The sequence below is a fragment of the Rhinoraja longicauda genome, chromosome 20 (genome assembly GCF_053455715.1).
Source record: "Rhinoraja longicauda isolate Sanriku21f chromosome 20, sRhiLon1.1, whole genome shotgun sequence".
NCBI lineage: Eukaryota > Metazoa > Chordata > Chondrichthyes > Rajiformes > Arhynchobatidae > Rhinoraja > Rhinoraja longicauda.
In genome coordinates, this window is record NC_135972.1 from 24,553,065 (window position 1) to 24,572,970 (window position 19,906).

The following is a 19,906-nucleotide window of genomic DNA, read 5'->3' on the forward strand; positions in this document are numbered from 1 at the left end:
CAGTGCAGACAAAAAGAGGGCCATCCAGGCTCCCCTTCTAGGGTTGCCAACATCCCGTATTTTGGGCTAAATTGGTTTGTCTCGTATGGGACCGCCCTTGTACCATATTCGGCCCGGACGGCGCTGTAGGCCCGGACACTGTAGACCCAGACACTGTAGCCCGGGGGTCACAGCAGTCCCGGACAGTGTAGGCCCTGTGCGCGCCTAACGGAGGTTGCATGGCAACCTGCCTTACGGCCCAGGCGGCCGCCATTGGTGGAGCGGGAGCACGTGGCTCTTGGCTGGGTGAGGTCACGTGGGGTGCGGGGCGGTGACGTCACCCTTTGTCACTTATTTTGGAGTGAGGAAGTTGGCAACCCTATCCCCGACAGTCCATTCAGGTGAGGCAGAGGTTGGCGTGCACCTCCTCCAACCTCCTCTACTGCAACTGCTGTTCTAGGTGTGGACTCCTATATATCGGCGAGACAAAGTCCAAACCGGACGATCGTTTTGCTCAATCCGCCCTGGCCTACATGATCTCCCATTTGCCCAACATTTTAACTCTCCCCATTCCCACACTGACCTTTCTGGCCTGGGCCTCCCTTACTGTTAGGGTGAGGCCACACGCAAATTGGAGGAACAGCACTTGGGCAGCTTACAACCCAGCGGTATGAATGTTGATTACGTTAATTTTAAGTAACCCTTGCATTCCCACATCCCCCCCCCCCCCAAACCCCCTCCCCCACCCTAATCATCCTATTAGTTCCACTGTTTGTATCCCTTTGTTATAACCACTTTCCCAGCCAACAATGGGACATTATGGGCTCCACCCTTCCTTGGTCATTTATTGCTGGCCTTTTCCTACCTCCATCTTCCTCCCCACCCCCACCTCTACTGTCGGTCTGAAGAAGAGTTCAGATCCGAAACATCACCCATCCTTTTTCTCCAGAGATGCTGCCTAACCCGCTGAGACACTGTTAAAGTGCTGCGTGCCATTATAATCCGATCACAGAAAGATTGTTAGTGTAATTCTTTTTCTTTGCAAGTGAAAATTGCCTCAAGTCGGTACAGAGTAATGGAAATGTACGTCTCCTTGGGCCATCTTTCGTTCTAAAGGAAGGTAATGAGTGGGCTGCTAAATGGTTGCCTGCCAACGCTTCACACGTGTAATTATTTAGCAGTACTGTTGTTCTCTATATTTAATAAGATGAGTAGGGATGAACTATGCACCTCCAGTACAGGTGGGCCTGTGTATAGACTACAGAATGGCTCAAAGAGTCACTAGCACTGCTCCACTTTGGTTTCTCTACCGTCATGTAACCCCTGCGTTCCCTCTCTCTCCATCCCTCCCCCCCCTAGTTTCACTGTTCGTATCCCTTTGTTATCACCTCTTCTACAGCCAACAAAGGAGCATTGTGGGCTCCACCTTTCCTGAGTCATCGGTGCCGGCTCTGATTTGTTCTGTATCTTTTCATACCTCTAGTTTCCCTCTCCCCTGACTCTCAGTCTGAAGAAGGGTCTTGACCCGAAACCTCACCTGTTCCTTTTTTCCAGAGCTGTTGCCTGACCCGCTGGGTTACTCCAACATTTTGTGTCTATCTTTGGTGAGGTGTTTGTTCAGACACCTTCTCCTGATGTCAGGGGTACAAATCCAGGTGCTCACATTTGGAGGGAGTACTTGTGCACATCTGTAACCTGACATTAATTTTTTTTTTCCCCAAAATTAAACTTTTCAGAATGGAAAATATATACAAAACAAGAACAGTGCAAAAACTCCTCAGACAGTGTCTCTACATTCATTAGTGTGATATTCAGTAGAAATAGTCAGAGAGTGATGCAGTATGTGGTCTGTGGTCCTCCCCCACTGAGCCCTGGCGTTGGCTGCACCGAGCTTCAGTGCGTCCCTCAGCACGTGCTCCCGCAGTCTGCAGCGGGCCGGTCGGCAACATTGAGGAATTCATTGCCACAGAAGGCTGAGAAGGCCAAGTCAGTGGATATTTTTAAGGCAGAGATAGATAGATTTTAGATTTAGATTTAGATTTAGAGATACAGCGCGGAAACAGGCCCTTCGGCCCACCGAGTCCGCGCCGCCCAGCGATCCCCGCACATTAACAATATCCTACCCACACTAGGGACAATTTTTTTACATATTACCCAGTCAATTAACCTACATACCTGTACGTCTTTGGAGTGTGGGAGGAAACCGAAGATCTCGGAGAAAACCCACGCAGGTCACGGGGAGAACGTACAGACGGCGCCCGTAGTCCGGATCGAACCTGAGTCTCCGGCGCTGCATTCGCTGTAAGGCAGCAACTCTACCGCTGCGCCACCGTGCCGCCCCTTCATTAGCACAGGTGTCAGAGGTTATGGGGAGAAGGCAGGAGAACGGGGTTAGGAGGGAGAGATAGATCAGCCATGGTTGAATGGCAGAGTAGACTTGATGGGCCGAATGGCCTAATTCTACTCCTATTCCTTATGACCGTATGACCTTATTCCTTGATGGACATCTCTCTCCGCTGTGGGGCCAACGTGTTTCGAGCAGACCAAAGAGCGCCTTTCACCGAGGCGATGATCTTCCAGCAGCACTTGATGTTCTGACATCCTTCATGTAATTGTTGAAGGGGCATGTGGGAGGGTGACGGCTGGCTGTTGTGTTGTTGTCGTACTCTCACTTGCTACCTTGTTATTTACACCTGCTTGCAGCAGCTGGTTTTAAGTAGTTTGCAAAATTATATCGGAGAGACTGATAATTTAATAACGCAAAATAATAATCAGTTTGAGATACGATAACCGGGTTTCTAGGCACACTTCCAACGAATTTCAATGCCTATTCAGCAGAGTGTTTGCAAAGTCAATTTGTATTTTCAAAATTAAAAAAAATTCACATTTCATATCTGAAAAAAAATCTGCCTGCTGCAAATTGTCTAATGTGGTTTTCTCATGCAGAGTATATATGTTTTATTCATCTGACATTAGCTAAAAATAACTTGTTTTTTTTTGATGTAACAAATGTTCTTGAATCCATTGGATTAATTTATTTGATTACAAAGCCCCGATGAGTCAGTGGCAATTTAACTGAATAAGTTCACCCCACAGAATTGCACAGGATTACAAACAGATGAAATGTGGTGCTAACCCAAAAGTGGAGATTTTTGCCTTGGGCAATAAAAGTTTTCAGAAATAGGATTTCAGGAGAGAGAGGTAAAGATGTGGAGAGAATTCCAAGGCCTTGGGTTGCCAGATATAAAATGTGACTTCAGAGTCAGACGAACAAATTGCACAGTCATTTTAACTACTATCAAATAAGTTTTTTTTTAAAACATGAAAACTTGTATTGGGAATTGAATGCATTAAAGGAGGCATCGTGCTGGAGTAACTCAGCAGGTCAGGCAGCGTCTTTGGGGAACATGGGGCAGCACAGTGGCACAGCCATAGAGCTGCTGCCTTACAGCGCCAGAGACCCGGGTTCGATCCTGACTACAGATGAGAATGTACAGAGTTTGCACATTCTCCCTGTGACCGCGTGGGATTTCTCTGGGTACTCTGTGTTTCCTCCCAACACTCCAAAGATGTGCAGGCTTGTAGGTTAATTGGCTTCTGTTTATTGACCCCAGTGTGTAGGATAGAACTAGTGCATGGGTGATCGCTGGTCAGCGTGGACTTGGCGAGACAAAGGGCTTGTTTTCATGCTGTATCTCTGTAAACTAAATGGATAGGTGACCTTTCCAGTCAGGACCCGTCTTCAGATGAGTATTGCATTTTTCTACTAGTCTCTTCAAAAATAACTTGAGGGCATCGTATATAAACGTATTTCAGTGTAAAGAATCCAGCACAATGTGAACTTTTGGAGATTCTCAGTCATGGAGTCATACAGCACAGAAACAGGCCATTCGGCCCACTACATCCATTTTGACCAATGGACTCCCCTCAGTTACTCCCTTCCTCCAGCACTTGCCTTATGCCTACCAATGCCTGGGTGATTTTAGTGGTGCTCTGGAGTGTTATTGAATGCAGTCAGTGACTCTGCTCCCACCACTCTCTCTTGCAATGCAGTCCCAGTACTCAGCACTGCTAGGTAAAGAAAGCTGCTGTCAAATAATAATAATAATAATACATTTCATTTATATAGCGCTTTTCAGGAAACTCAAAGACGCTTTACAGAGCAAACAAGACATAAAAACAAACAAACAAACAAAAGATTTGTCCTGACGGAGAAGCGGCGAACAAACAGCGCCAGCGTCCTCTCACGTCAGGGTCCGGCAGTAAACAATAAAGAACACAAGACACACAATTACAATTTAACACAAACAACCATCACAGTGATTGCTACAGGCACACCCTCACTGTGATGGAAGGCAAAGAAAAGTCTTATCTCCTCCTCATTCTTCTCCCGTGGTCAGGCAGTCAAACTGCTGCCTCGAGGCGATCGAGGCTCCCGACTTTTGAAACCCCCGCCGGGTGATGGAAGGTCCCAGGGCCGAGCCGAGCAGGCCGATGAAGGTCCTAAGCCCCCACCGGGCGATGGAAAGTGCCGCGGCCGAGCCGCGCAGGGCGATGAAGGTCCTGCGAGTGGGGCGGTCGAAGCTGCTATGGCTGGAGCTCCCGAAAGCCGGTCGCCAGCCAGGGACCTGCGAACTCCCGATGTTGCGGTCTGCAGGGCCCACGGCCGAAGCCTCCGAGATGGTAAGTCCAGGCCCTGCGACCGGAGCCTTCAAGGTCGTTCCCAGCTGGAGGCCGGCAACTCCACAGTGTTAGGCCGTAGCGCGAACGGAGATACGACACGGAAAAAGGTCGCATCTCCGTTGAGGAGGAGATTAGAAAAAAAGGTTCCCCCCACCACCCCCCACATATACAGAGCTAAAAATAAGTTCAGTGTGTATATATACACATACCCACAAGCACACACACACAAACACATTTATATACATAGCCGTATACATAGATATACACACATCTATGTGTATATATATATGTATATATATATATATATATATATATATATATATATATATATATATATATATATATATATATATATAAACACACATACTCAAAAAACAAACAACAGTAGTGCAATAATAATAATAATAATAGTCTTTTGTAGTTCAGAGCTTATTTGAGGTTGCAGTGTTTAATAGCCTGATGGCTTCGGGAAGAAGCTGTTCCTGAACCTGGATGTTACAGTTTTCAGGCTCCTGTACCTTCTTCTGGATGGCAGGGGTGAAATGAGTGTGTGGCCGGGATGGTGTGGGTCATTTTGAGGCAGCGACTCCGATAAATCCCTTCGATGGTGGGGAGGTCAGAGCCAGGGTTGGACTGGGCAGTGTTCACAACTTTTTGCAGTCTTTTCCGCTCCTGGGCATTCAAGTTGCCGAGCCAGGCTGTGATGCAACCAGTCAATGTGCCCTCTACTGTACACCTATAGAAGTCCCCTCTACTTATGCTAAATCTGTGTCCTCCATTTTTCTTGCTCTGTCTGATCAACCACCCTGTGTGTTTGTTTTAAAGGCAGTACCAGTCCAATTAGATATTAAGAATTTTTTATGTTAATCTGCAGCTGGACATTCATATTTCACTTGGGCAGGTCACAAACCAGCCGTATGAACATTGATTTCACTAATTTCAAGTAACCCCTGCATCCCCTCTCTTCCCAGCCTCCCTCACCTGAGTTGTCCTACTAATTCCACTGTTGCATCCTCGTAATCCTTCATTATCACCTCTTCTGCACCCATTAATGGGCCATTATGGGCTCCACCCTTCCTTGGTCTTCTGTTGCTGGCCTGATTTGTTTGGGCCTTTTCCTACCTCCAGTTCTCCACCCCCCTCCCCCTATACTGTCAGACGTGATGAAGGGTTTGGACCCGAATCGTCACCCATCCATTTTCTCCAGAGACTCATGGAGTTACTCCAGCACTTTGTGTCTATCTTTGGTGGAATTCTGGGAAGCCATTTTAAGGAGATAGTGTAAGTTATCTTTTGCATGTAGAAGAGAAAGAACTACCAGAGGCTGAGTACAGAAATGGCATTGAGTGGGGGGGAATGGGGTTTCTGTTCTGTTCTGCTCCTGGCAGCACAGTCAGAACAATGCTTCAGTAACGAGAAATGATAGTGGTAATGGCTGCCCTGATTGACACATTGTACAGATTCAACACACTGGCTTTAAACTTGCCACATTGATTAGTTAAACACCACAAGGTGTCACAAAATGCTGGAGTAACTCAGCAGGTCAGGCAGCATCTAGGAGAGAGGGAATGGGTGACGTTTCGGGTCGAGACCCTTCTTCAAACACTCATCAGACTTATGTGTCTGAAGAAGGGTCTCGACCCGAAACGTCACCCATTCCCTCTTTCCTAGATGCTGCCTGACCTGCTGAGTTACTCCAGCATTTTGTGATACCTTCGATTTGTACCAGCATCTGCAGTTATTTTCCTACACTAGTTAAACACCACAGTTCTGTTTGATTGCTGGTTGCTGCTTGAAAATGATAAATTGAACCTGATGTCAATCATGTATCTCTTTTAGCCATTATCTTGTTGCCAATTTTCAATCCCTTGCATTGAATGGCATCTGTCATAATGTTGCCCATTTGTCGATTATGTCTACTTTTTTTGTGCAGGAAGGAACTGCAGATGCTGGTTTATACCGAAGATAGACACAAAATGCTGGAGTAGCTCAGCGCACCAGGCAGCATCTCTGGAGGAAAAGAATAGGTAATGTTTTGGGTCGGAACCCTTCTTTGGACTGCATTCCGACCCAAAATATCACCCATTCTTTTTCTCCAGAGATGCTGCCTGACCCGCTGAGTTACTCCAGCATTTTGTAGATGTCTACTTTTTAGTTTAGAGATACCACATTGAAACAGGTCCTTTGGCCCACCGAGTCCACACCGACCATCAATCACCCATTGACACTAATTCTTCTACCTCTTGGGGCAATTTTACTGAAGGCAATTAATCTACAAACCCACATTTCTTTAGGATGGGGGAGGAAACCGGAGCATCCGGACAAAACCCACATGGTAACAGGGAGAGCGTACAAACTCCACACAGACAGCACCTCAGGTCAGAATCAAACCTGTGTGTCTGGCGCTGTCAGGCAGCGGCTCTACCAGCTGTGCCACAGTGCCACCCTACTTGATGAGCTGCTTCATCAGATTCAAGGCCCCCCTCTCCATTTGATAGTATCCGTAGGTTGACCGAAGCTCAATTTAAACCTTCAGCAAAGTAACACATTGCCATTTAATGTCGAACTGCCAGGGTTTTCTCTGACGTTGGGTTTAGGGCAAAACAACTGTGCTTTATGCAGAGTGAATTTCATACAAAGCATAATCTTGTACTAATTAAACTACTGCCTTTGGGATATCTTGCCATGGGTCAGCTAATTGATTTTCATAATTCTATAACGATGGCTGCAATTTCACTTGTGTTCACATCCAAGCCAGTTCCTTGACTGCGGCCTAGCGCCTCCCAGAGGGCTGCTGCAGCAGACACTGAGGCCGGATCCTCGCGGGTCAGAGTCCCGTGGGTTGGAGGTGGAGCCTCGCGAGTCGACGGAGCCCATGGCCAACAGGGCCTGGGTGGATGAAGCCGCGTGGCTGGGGCCTGGGTGGATGGAGCCCACAGCTGGGGCCTGGGTGGATGGAGCCCACAGCTGGGGCCTGGGTCGACGGAGCCGCGTGGCTGGGGCCTGGGTGGATGGAGCCCGCGGCTGGGGCCTGGGTCGACGGAGCCCACAGCTGGGGCCTGGGTGGACAGAGCCCACAGCTGGGGCCTGGGTGGACAGAGCCGCGCGGCTGGGGCCTGGGTGGATAGAGCCCGCGGCTGGGGCCTGGGTGGATGGAGCCCGCCGCTGGGGCCTGGGTGGACGGAGCCCACAGCTGGGGCCTGGGTGGACGGAGCCGCGTGGCTGGGGCCTGGGTGGATGGAGCCCGCGGCTGGGGCCTGGGTGGATGGAGCCCGCCGCTGGGGCCTGGGTGGATGGAGCCCACAGCTGGGGCCTGGGTCGACGGAGCCGCGTGGCTGGGGCCTGGGTGGATGGAGCCCGCGGCTGGGGCCTGGGTGGACGGAGCCCACAGCTGGGGCCTGGGTGGATGGAGCCCGCCGCTGGGGCCTGGGTGGACGGAGCCCGCCGCTGGGGCCTGGGTGGACGGAGCCCACAGCTGGGGCCTGGGTGGACGGAGCCCACAGCTGGGGCCTGGGTGGACGGAGCCCACAGCTGGGGCCTGGGTGGACGGAGCCCACAGCTGGGGCCTGGGTGGACGGAGCCCACAGCTGGGGCCTGGGTGGACGGAGCCCACAGCTGGGGCCTGGGTCGACAGAGCCCGCGGTTGGGGCCTGGGTGGACGGAGCCCACAGCTGGGGCCTGGGTGGACGGAGCCCACAGCTGGGACCTGGATGGACGGAGCCCGCGGCTGGGGCCTGGGTCGATGGAGCCCACAGCTTGGGCCTGGGTCGGCTCCAGGGAGGCGTCTGGAGAGGACCCGGCGGCGATAGTGGAGAGGTCGGTGTGGCGGACGATGATGGCGCCGATCGAAGCACGAGGACGGTCCTCCTGGGAGTTAGGACGCGGCTGCCTGGGGAAGGAACAATGGAGGACCCGGCGTGGGAGGCTGCGATGGGGACCTGGCACGGATAATTTGTAACTTTGTCAGCTCCTTTTATGTGGCGACTATTTGCACACCTTTGGGTATGCAAGCAAAGAATTTCACTGTTACTTGTCACATGTGAAAATAAAGTGTTCTTTCCTCCATTCATTGATGAGCACATAATCTGCCTGGCATTTAGCTTCGGCACTGAGGTGTAATATTTTTTGAATGAGGCATTAATCAGATGCCCCACCTACCTTCTCAGACGAATGAAGATGAGCTATTACACCATTTCAAAGAACTACACCATTGTTTGTGTCTAGCCTATATTTTCCACTTAACTGACATTATTAAAACAAATGATGTTATCACCTCACATTGCCATTTAATTTAATTGCTGCGTGTTCTAAATGTTGGTAAGGACCACATTTTAATAACCTCTTAGATTTATGTAGCACCTTTTAAAAATGTCCAAAGTCATGACGTTGTCAAAATCAATTCGACACTGATCCACAAAGAGAGATATTAGGACCAATTTTTGTGAGCTTGGTCAAAGGGGTATGTTTCAAGTTATGTACTGACAGTAAAACAATGAGATTCTTACATGCAGCATGTTAACAGGCCCATAAATGCAATATACATAGACGATGTACAATAATCAAATTAATGAATTCATTGATTTGAAAAACATGGTGGAGTAACTCAACAGGTCAGCAATGATCCGCTGAGATACTCCAGGACTTTGCATCTATTTTCGAGAACTAGCATTTGCAGTTCCTTAGATGCAAAGTCATTAGGGGCAGTACGGTGGCGCAGCGGTAGAGTTGCTGCCTTACAGCGAATGCAGCGCCGGAGACCCGAGTTCGATCCCGGCTACGGGTGCTGTCTGTACGGAGTTTGTATGTTCTCCCCATGACCTGCATGGGTTTTCTCCGAGATCTTCGGTTTCCACCCACACTCCAAAGACGTACAAGACGTACAGGTTTGTCGGTTAATTGGCTTGGTAAATATAAAAACAATTGTCCCAGTGGCCGTAGGAGAGTGTTAATATGTGGGGATAGATGGTCAGCTTGGACCCGGTGGGTCGAAGGACCCTTTTCCGCGCTGTATCTCTAAACTAAACTAAACTCAGCGGGTCAGGCGGCATCTCTGGAGAATAGGAACAGGTGACGTTTCGGGTTGGAACCCTTCTTCAGACTGGAGAAGGGTTCCGACCCGAAACGTCACCTGTTTCTTTTCTCCAGAGATGCCGCCTGACCCGCTGAGTTGTACCAGAACTTTGTGTCTATCCTTGTTAAAAACCAGTATCTGCAGTTCCTCCATTCACATTTTGTCCGTAGTTCTTTATTTCTTCAATAAAGTAATAGCCCTGAGAGTGCCAAAATGTAGGTCTTTGATCTTGGCTGCCTTTTTGAGGCATTGCCTCCTAAGATAGATCCCTTCGATGGTGGGGAGGGTCAGTACCTATGATGGACCAGGCAGTGGCAACCCCTCACTCTAATCGCTGCATTCCTGGGCATCTGAGTTGCCCAACCATGCTGTGATGCAATCAGCCAATCTGCTCTCCACAGTATACCTGCAAGAAGCTAAGAAAGCAAGAAACTTGCATTACATGTGTAGGAAAGATCTGCAGATGCTGGTTTAAACCAAAGATGGACACAGAAAGCTGGAGTAGCTCAGCAGGTCAGGCAGCATCTCTGGAGAAAAGGAATAGGTGACGTTTTGGGTCAAGAAAAGGGTCTCGATGCGAAACGTCACCTAGTTTTCTCCAGAGATGCTGTCTGACCCGCTGAGTTACTCCTGCTTCCTGGGTCTATACATGGATTACATATTCTATTTTATAACAGTAACTATTATTCACAAAATATTCGCCGTTCTTTTCAATAGCTGTTAAGCGAATATCACTGAAGGAGGTGATGGAATTTACACAGAGCCCTCTGTTAGCTCCCTCTTGTGGTTGAGACCTTGCATTACAAAAAGCAGAACAGGGTTCAAGAAAAAAAATATTGAATAGAATTGATTTGAATTGAATTTATTTGTCATTCAAAACAAGTTTGAACGAAATTTAGTTACCGTGCAGTCACAACACTAAAAAAGCAACAAAAACACACAACTACATAATTCAACACAAACATCCATCACAATGACCCTCCTCCAGGCACCTCCACACTGTGATGGAAGGTAAAAAAGAAAGTCTGATCTCCTTCTTGCTTCTTCACCCCGCGGTCTGGAAGTCAAAACTGCTGCGTTGAGGCGATCGAGGCTCCCGACCCTGAAGTCCCCGCCGGGCGATGGAAGATCCCATGGCCAATTCCAAGCCGCGTCGGATGACGAAAAGACCCGCGAATGGGCTGACCCAAGGCCCACGATTCTGGGCGGACGAAGACGCTGCCGCTGGAGCCCCCGAAACTCGGTCGCCAACCAGGGACCCGCGAGCTCCCGGCGCCACAGGGCCCGCGGCCGAAGCCTCCGAAGCCAGCCAGCTCCGCGATGGGAAGTAAGTCTGGAGGCCGCGGCACGAACAGAGGTGCGACCTGGAAAAAGGCCGCATCTCCGTTGAAGAAGAAAATTTAAAAAAGGTTTCCCCCCCCCCCCCCCCACCCGCCACATAATCTATATACTAAAACTCTCGTTTGTTATCTTGTTTGTGACTGAACTTCAGCCAAAACGGTACACGATAGCGTGACAATTTTAGGCCCACCTTACTTACCGTTGTCACTTTAGTGATGATGCAAGTACTTTTATTGAAATTGGTGTTAAATTTTTTAAGTTATTCACATTTTAAAGTTTCAAAAGAGGGGAGGGGGAGGGGAGGAGGGAGCAGGGAGGGAGGGGGTAGGGGGGAGTGGGGGAGAAGGGAGACGGGAGGGGGGGTTGAGAAGAGAGGGGACAGGGTGCTGCATCAATGCAGGAGAGGTTTGGGCCCAACGGGTCCACTTTGTCTAGTACACAACTAAAAGTAAACTATAACATACATCTAACATTAAAAACAAGACAAGAAGGGAAAGACAAATGGACCACAGGCGAGCCGCAGTTACTAGGGCAGCACCGCCATGATGATATTATCACAGGGATGTAGACACAAGGATCTACTGATACCGGATTACAAAAAAAGACACAAAGTGCTGGAGTAACTTACAGAGAACATGGATAGGTGACATTTTGGATTGGGACTCAAAGGATCCTGGCCTGAAATATTGCCTATCCATGTTCTCCAGAGATGCTGCCTGACCTGCTGAGTTACTCCAGCACTTTATGTCTTTTAAAAAATATTCTCACAGATTTGATATTCGGATGGAAGTAAGAAATTTTTTTTCTTTTCAGACCCTTGTGGCCTTTCTACAATTTAGCTTGACATGGTTAAGACACTCCTAAAACTGGTGAGAAGATTATAGACTCATAACAAATTCCCAAGACTGAGATGGGAATGAGTGCAGAGAAGATTTACGAGGATGTTGCCAGGACTCGAGGGCCTGAGCTGTAGGGAGAGGTTGAGCAGACTAGGACTTCATTCCTTGGAGCGCAGGAAGTTTGAGGAGCGATCATGAGGGAACAGACAGGTGAATGTATGTAGTCTTTTCCCCAGGGTGGAGGAATCAAGAACAAGAGGGTATCGGTTTAAGGTGAGCCAGAAAGATTTAATAGGAACCTACCTGAGGATCAACCTTTTCTTACACAGAGAGTAGTGCATGTATAGAATGAGCTGCCCAGGGAAGTAATTGAGATGATACAATAACAACATTTAAAAGACACTTACACAGGTATGTTGATAGTAAAGATTAAGAGGGCAGGGCACAAGTGGGACATATTGGTCAGCATGGATATGTTGGGTCAATAGGCCTGATTCCATGTTATATGACTCTATGGCTTAAAGATGTAGGCTGACTTAAGGGAATAATAGAAAGTTAATGAACTTTTAATGCTTCGCTACTTTTTATGGTGTTGAAATTATGTTGTTTTTCAGCAGTGTTCGGAAGAATCACATGCAGTTCCCCATCTTCAATGGTTGACAGACAGGAAGCAAAGAGTAGGAATTAACGGGTCTTTTTCAGAATGGCTGGCAGTGACTAGTGGGTGCCGCAAGGCTCAGTGCTGGGATCCCAGTTGTTTATAATATATATTAATGATTTAGACGAGGGAATTAAATGTAACATCTCTTACGTTTGTGGATGGCACAAAGCTGGGTGGCAGTGTGAGCTGCGAGGAGAATGCTATGAGGCTGCAGGGTGACTTGGATTGGTTGGGTGAGTGGGCAGAAGCATGGCAGATGCAGTATAATGTGGATAAATGTGAGGTTATGCACTTTGGTGGCAAGAACAGGAAGGCAGATTATTATCTGAATAGTATCAGATTAGGAGAAGGGGAGGTGCAACGAGACATGGGTGTGCTTGTACATCAGTCACTGAAAGTAAGCATGCATGTACAGCAGGCAGTGGAGAAAACCTTCATCGCGAGAAGATTTGAGTTTGGGAGCAAGGAGGTCCTACTGCAGTTGTACAGGCCCCTGGTGAGACCACACCTGGAGTATTGTGTGCAATATTGGTCTCCTAATTTGAGGAAGGACATTACTGCTATTGACGGAGTGCAGTAGGTTCACCAGGTTAATTCCCGGGATGGCAGGACTGACATATGATGAAAGAATGGGTCGACTGAGCTTGTATTCGCTGGAATTTAGAAGAATGAGAGGGGATCTTATAGAAACATATAAAATTCTTATAGGATTGGACAGGGAAGATGCAGGAAAAATGTTCCCGATGTTGGGGGAGCCCAAAACCAGGGGTCACAGTTTAAAAATAAGGGGTAGGCCATTTAGGACTGAGATAAGAAAAAACTTTTTCACACAGAGAATTGTTAATTGGTGGAATTCTCTGTCACAGAAGGCAGTGGAGGCCAATTAATTGGATGTTAGCTCTTAGGGTTAAGGGAATCAAGGGATATGGGGAAAACAGGGTATTGATTTTGGATGATCAGCCATGATCATATAGAATGGCGGTGCTGGCTCGATGGGCCGAATGGTCTACTCCTGCATCTATTTTCTATGTTTCGATGCAATCTAAAATTATAGTAAAGCTTGAAAGTCAAGTTTCATCATGAGTTCGATAAGGGGTAAAAGTCTGAACACAGGCAGTCACAGATCTACCATCGCAAATTGGCGTCACGGTGGGACAGAGGTAGAGTTGCTGCTTTACAGCACTAGAGACCCGGGTTCGATCCTGATTACGGGTGATGTCTGTATGGAGTTGGTACATGTGACCACGTGGGTTTTCTCCAGGTGCTCTGGTTTCCTCCTACACTTCAAAGGTTTGGAGTAGGTTAATTGGTTTTGGTAAAACTGTAAATTGTGTTTAGTGTGTAGGATAGTGCTAGTGTACTGTGTGATTCTGGTTGGCACGGACTCAGTGGGCCGAAGGGCTTGTTTCCGCTCTGTATCTCTAAAGTCTAAAGTAGTCACAGATCTCCATGAGGAGAAAGAATGTCGAACCCAGTAAAAGCCAGTTCTTCTGTTAATAAATAGGGACTCTTTCTCACAGAAGAACGGTTAAACATGAGTCTGAAGATGTTTTGGATATTGTATTGTTGACATTTCAGGATTTTTTTGCCAGAAGTAAGTTTCAACTGGCCTATTTTCAATAACACAACCTTGTTCTTTCCAGGGTTGTGTAAAGGAATCTCTAAGCCTCTGTGTCTTTATATCGAGGATCTGCCTGCTGTTTGGTCATTATTGTTACCTGCAGCCCAGGATAAGATCCACCAGGTATTCAGATAATGGTTGTCCATCACTTGACATTATCAACAAAGTTTAACTGGACGTTCTGGGATCTCACAGTGTGTAATGGTTGCTACATCTGCCTACATCAGAACATCAGAAATTCATTGCCAGGGAGAGTTTGAAATTGCAAAAAGTCCAATATAAATGCAAATTCTTTTTTATTCTTACTGTCTCAAAATTCTACCATGAGCCATTTTGTTAATGAAAATTAAATTTCTTCATAACTCTAATAATTGGCCCAGAGAGCACTTAATGACTAAAATGACCAGCGAGGATTCGATTATCTTTTAGCATGCAAGCGCAACAAGTCACATTTTCAAGGGAAAAATTGAGAGGGGAAAAGTTTAAAGGAGATGCGCAGGGCAGGTTTTTACATCGAGGGTGGTGAGGGCCTGGATTGCACTGCCAGGGGCAGCTGGTTGAAGCAGATAAATTGGCGGCATTGAAAAGACTTTTGGATGTGCAGGGAATGGAGGGATATGGGTTATGTGCAGGTAGTTAAGTGATGGTCTTGGCATCTTGTTCTGCACAGGCATTGTGGGCCGAAGGGCCTGTTCTTGTGCTGTATAATTGTATGTTCTTCAAGTTAGACAAATGAGTTGGAGAAGAGCCTTGAGCTGAAACGTTACCAATCCATGTTCTCAAGAAATACTGCCTGACCCGCTGAGTTACTCCAACAATAAGATGGACACAAAGTGCTGGAGTAACTCAGCAGGTCAGGCAGCATCTCTGGAGAAAAAGGATGGGTGATGTTTCGGGTCGGGACCCTTCTTCAGACAGGAGAAGGGTCCCGACCTGCAATGTCACCCCTCCTTTTTCTCCCAATATGCTGCCAGACCCGCTGAGTTACTCCAGCACTTTATGTTTATCTTTGGTATAATCCAACATCTGCAGTTCTTTGTTTCTACATTGAGTTACTCCAGCACTTTGTGTCCAAATGGGTTGATCAATGCATTTGGAGACACGAGAGACTGCTGATGCTGGAATCTAGAGCAACAAACAATCTGCTGGAGGAACACAGCTGGTCAAACAGCATCTATCGATGGAAAGGAATGATCGGTGTTTTGGGTCAAAGCTGAGTGGAGAGAGAAGAAGGCTAATTTAAAGAGGAGAGCCGGAGTGGTGAGACAGAAATGAGAAAAAAAGTGATTGGTGAACTGGGGAGAAGGGGAAGATTGATGGGTATATTGAGCCCGGTAGGGGAGGGGGAAAGATGAAGTTGGGAGCAGAGGCAGGTGAATGAAGGATGCTGCTCATCCCGCTGAGTTCCTCCCGCAGATTATTTGTTAATCGATGCATTTGCCTTCATTTTTGTGTACAATTATCACACCAAACTCTTGATACTTTCCAGGGTGATTAATGCAGGGAAAAGCACGCACAATGAAGACCAGGGATCCTGTGAAGTGGTGACAGTGAAGAAGAAAGCAAGTGCTCAGATCACACCAAGTAAGAACTCTGCAGTCAAAAGGAGGTCTTCATTGCCAAATGGTGAAGGGTTACAGACTAAAGACAACTCAGTAAGTGCAAATTAATTCTACTTTGTGAACATTGAGGGAAGAATGAGCAATGGTAATCACCTGGAAATATCTAGAACACTAAAGTGGTGCAGCGTTAGAGTTGTTGCCTTACAGCGCCAGAGACCTGGGTGAGATCCTGACTATGGGTGCTGTCTGTACAGAGTTTGTACATTCTCCCTGTGACCGTGTGGGTTTACTCCGGGTGCTCCAGTTTCCTCCCACACTCCAAAGACACACAGGTTTGTAGGATAATTGGCTTTGGTAAAATTGTTTATGTCCCTACTGCATAGAATAGTGTACAGGGATGGACACACAAAGCCAGCAGCTCCAGTTCCTTGTTTCTTTAAACTTTGCCTCTCTCACCTTGAAGCTGTGCTCTCTAGTCTTTGATATTTTCATCCTGGGGGAAAAAAGTCCTAACTATCTATTGTGTCTATGCCACTCATAAGTTTTTATACTTCTATCATGATTTTATATAATTCTATCAGTATGATTCTAAAGGCTGTATTTCTACGTCATATTCTCTGTAGCTACCCCAGGAAACTGCTTCACAATTTTGAAAATGGTTTTTAGTAGTCCAGGTTTTTGCAGAGAAATGACAATTTTGCTAACTATCTTCATCTATCCAAACCCATTATTGGAATGTCTGTTCACAGCATGCATTCCTTCCCCTTTTAAAAATGTTTTTAAAACTCTCAAGGACGAGTCTCATCCTGGACAATACAATAGACAATAGACAAAAGACAATAGGTGCAGGAGGAGGCCATTCGGCCCTTCAAGCCAGCACCGCCATTCAATGTGATCATGGCTGATCATCCACAATCAGTACCCCGTTCCTGCCTTCTCCCCATACCCCCTGACTCCACTATCCTTAAGAGCTCTATCTAGCTCTCTCTTGAAAGCATCCAGAGAATTGGCCTCCACTGCCTTCTGAGGCAGAGAATTCCACAGATTTACAACTGAATGAAAAAGTTTTTCCTCATCTCCGTTCTAAATGGCCTACCCCTTATTCTTAAACTGTGTCCCCCAACATTGGGAACATATTTCCTGCCTCTAGCGTGTCCAATCCCTTAATAATCTTACATGTTTCAATAAGATCCCCTCTCATCCTTCTAAATTCCAGTGTATACAAGCCCAATCGTTCCAGTCTTTCAACATACGACAATCCCGCCATTCTGGGAATTAACCTAGTGAACCTATGCTGTACACAGTACTCCAGGTGTGGTCTCACTAGGGCCCTGTATAACTGCAGAAGGACCTCTTTGCCTCTTCTCCCCTCTCCCATCAGGCACGAGATGTAGAAGGGTGAAAACACACACCTCCAGATTCAGGGACTGTTTCTTCCCAACTGTTATCAGGCAACTGAAACATCCTATCACCAACTAGAGAGCAGTCCGAACCTACCATCTACCTCATTGGAGATCCTCAGACTATCTTTAATGTCTTTACTGGACTTTATCTTGCACTAAATGTTATCTTCTTTGTCCTATATCTGCACATTGTGATTAGCTTGATTGCAATCATATATAGTCTTTCCGCTGACTGGATAACATGCAAAGAAAAAACTTTTCACTGTACCTCTGCACACGTGATTATAAACTAAACTAAACTAAACTAAACTAAACTAAACTCATCTTTGCTACACAGTAGGCGACTGCCCATATGTTCAGCATCCCAGGTTTCTGTTGCACTCCTTTGGGTGCGTGTCTTGCTAAAAGCACTGAATAAATGCAAATGCTTACTGTAACACTTGCCATTTTGCTGGTTGGATTTGCACGGTTGCTTTAATGTGCAGGAATCATGGAAACGGAAGAGAAATAATCTGTTTTAACGTTCCCACTCTATGCCTGTGAATTGCATTCATGAATGCAAGTGCACAAAACTAATAAGTCACAGATAACAGGAGGAAAGGCTTTTCAGAGTTCATCTGGCAAGAACTTGCATTCCTCGCAGATGATTCCTGTTTATCTTTTCAGTTCCATTACACCTCTATCCCACACTTTTGAACGATGATGATCTTTTGGTTAACAGACATGCTGATAGAGTCATACAGCACGGAGAAAGGCCCTTCAGGCGAACTCATCCCTGCTGACCAAGATGCCCATCTATTCTGGTCCTATTTACCTGTAAATGGACACAACGTTCTGGAGTAACTCAGCACGTCAGGCAACATCTCTGGAGAACATGGATAGTGACGTTTAGGGTTAGGACCCTTCTTCAGAGTCCGACCCAAAATATCATCTATCCGTGTCTCCAGAGATACTGCCTGACCCGCTGAGTTACTCCAGCACTTTGTGCCCATTTGTGTAAACCAGCATCTGCGGTTCCTTGCTTCCCCATTTACCTACATGTGACCCCTATCCCTCTCAACCTTTTCTAAACATGTATCTGTCCAAATGCCTTTTGAATGTTGTTATGGTACCTACCTTGACCACTTCCTCTGGCAGCTTGGTCCATGTAATGCTGTAGTGACTGCAGGTGCTGGTTACCAAGGAAAGACACAAAATGTTGGAGTAGCTCCATACAGTGCTGCATCTCCAGTGCTCCCATTATATTACTGAATGAATGCTAGAGACTGGATTAGACAAAGTGACACACACATGCATCTTCTACAATTATGTTTCTCATGTAGATTACTTTTATTGGTACATGTTTCTAATGTCTCTTTTTAATGTAGAAAAATACCATACTGACACTACATTGCAGTCGGAAGGCAGGACATCATGGACACGTAGATGTCTGATGTGAGGGTGGGTGGATGTGAGTTGCATGATGAAACCTGTAGAGTAATGACCTACTGATATTGGCAACACTAGATTATATTGTACGCGCCGCATTAAAAGCTGCTCCTTCCCGTTTTATCATCACAACAGCTTCAAATTTTCGTTGGGTTAAAACACCAAAATACAATGATTGTAAGTCACCCTCCCAGGCCACGATAACTGAGACCAAGTTCTCCAAAGTAGCTAATATGAAGTGAAAGAATGTGGATATTCATTAAATCAAATTACACAGCTCGGGACTCAAGTACACTTGAGGTGAAGCGATCGCTGTGGTTTTGTGACCACAAGTGACTCGGGGGAGTGCTGGTTAAAAATCTGTTCCTCCTCATTGACTTAGTGGTGTAGCAAGCACATTAAAGTCAATCGTGTGCATCGTTCAAAGCTGGCACAAGGTAGTGCTAGTGATCTGGAAACCAACGGTCCTGTGCTTGGGCAGAATGGCGTGCATCATGTGCTTGAGGTCAGGGCAAGGAGAAAGGCAAGGCCAGCAAGCCAGAACTCAATGATCCATGACTACAAACGGCCCATTGCCTCTCAAATGTTGTAACTTGAGAGCCGAGGGAGATAGGAATCGCAGCAGACATTTGAAAATGCCATTTTAAAACCATTGTGTAGGCAGGAACTGCAGATGCTGGATTAAACCGAAGATAAACACAAAATGCTGGAGTAACTCAGTGGGACAGGCAGCATCTCTGGAGAGAAGAAGTGGGTGACGTTTTGGGTCGAGACCCTTCTTCAGATGGTCTCGACCCGAAACGTTACCCATTCCTTCATTCCAGTGATGCTACCTGTCCCATTTTAAAACCATTGTCAGGTTGAACTCAGTTTGTCCAATGCATCTTGTGAGACGATGACCTGCAAAGTGTTGGTGTGCAATGAGTTTAGTTTAGTTTCATTTAGAGATACAGCGGGGGAAACAGTGCTAATGCATTTGTAGGGGGGACAGTTGCAGGGGATCATGAGATGGTGGCTGATAGTTGGGGTGGTAGTAGTCTGGTTGAGTTGATGGCAGTCTGCAATTGGGAGGTCAATATTGATGTATGTATGCATCAATGGTAAAATGGTGAGGTTTTTTTATTCTATTTATTCATCTATCTGGGTGTAGACATAGCTGCCAAGACCAGAGTTTATTATTCATCCCTACTTGCACCTGAGAATGTTTTGGTAAGCTGCCTTCACGCACTGCTGCACCACCCCAATGATACTAAGGAAAGGGACGTCTCAGGGCTTAGGCCTAATAAAAATAAAGGAATGGTTCTCAGTTTCAGAGATT

The 19,906-nt window shown here is 46.7% G+C and overlaps 1 protein-coding gene across 1 annotated transcript in view; it reads left to right on the forward strand.

Annotated features, from left to right (window-relative positions):
• The window catches only part of LOC144603668 (protein phosphatase 1H-like), a 110,397-nt gene that overhangs the window by 43,505 nt on the left and 46,986 nt on the right, over nucleotides 1-19,906 (forward strand). The window contains exon 2 of the mRNA XM_078417262.1: nucleotides 15,685-15,850. Within this exon, the coding sequence (XP_078273388.1) occupies nucleotides 15,685-15,850 (166 nt within the window). The remainder of the gene's footprint in view (nucleotides 1-15,684; nucleotides 15,851-19,906) is intronic.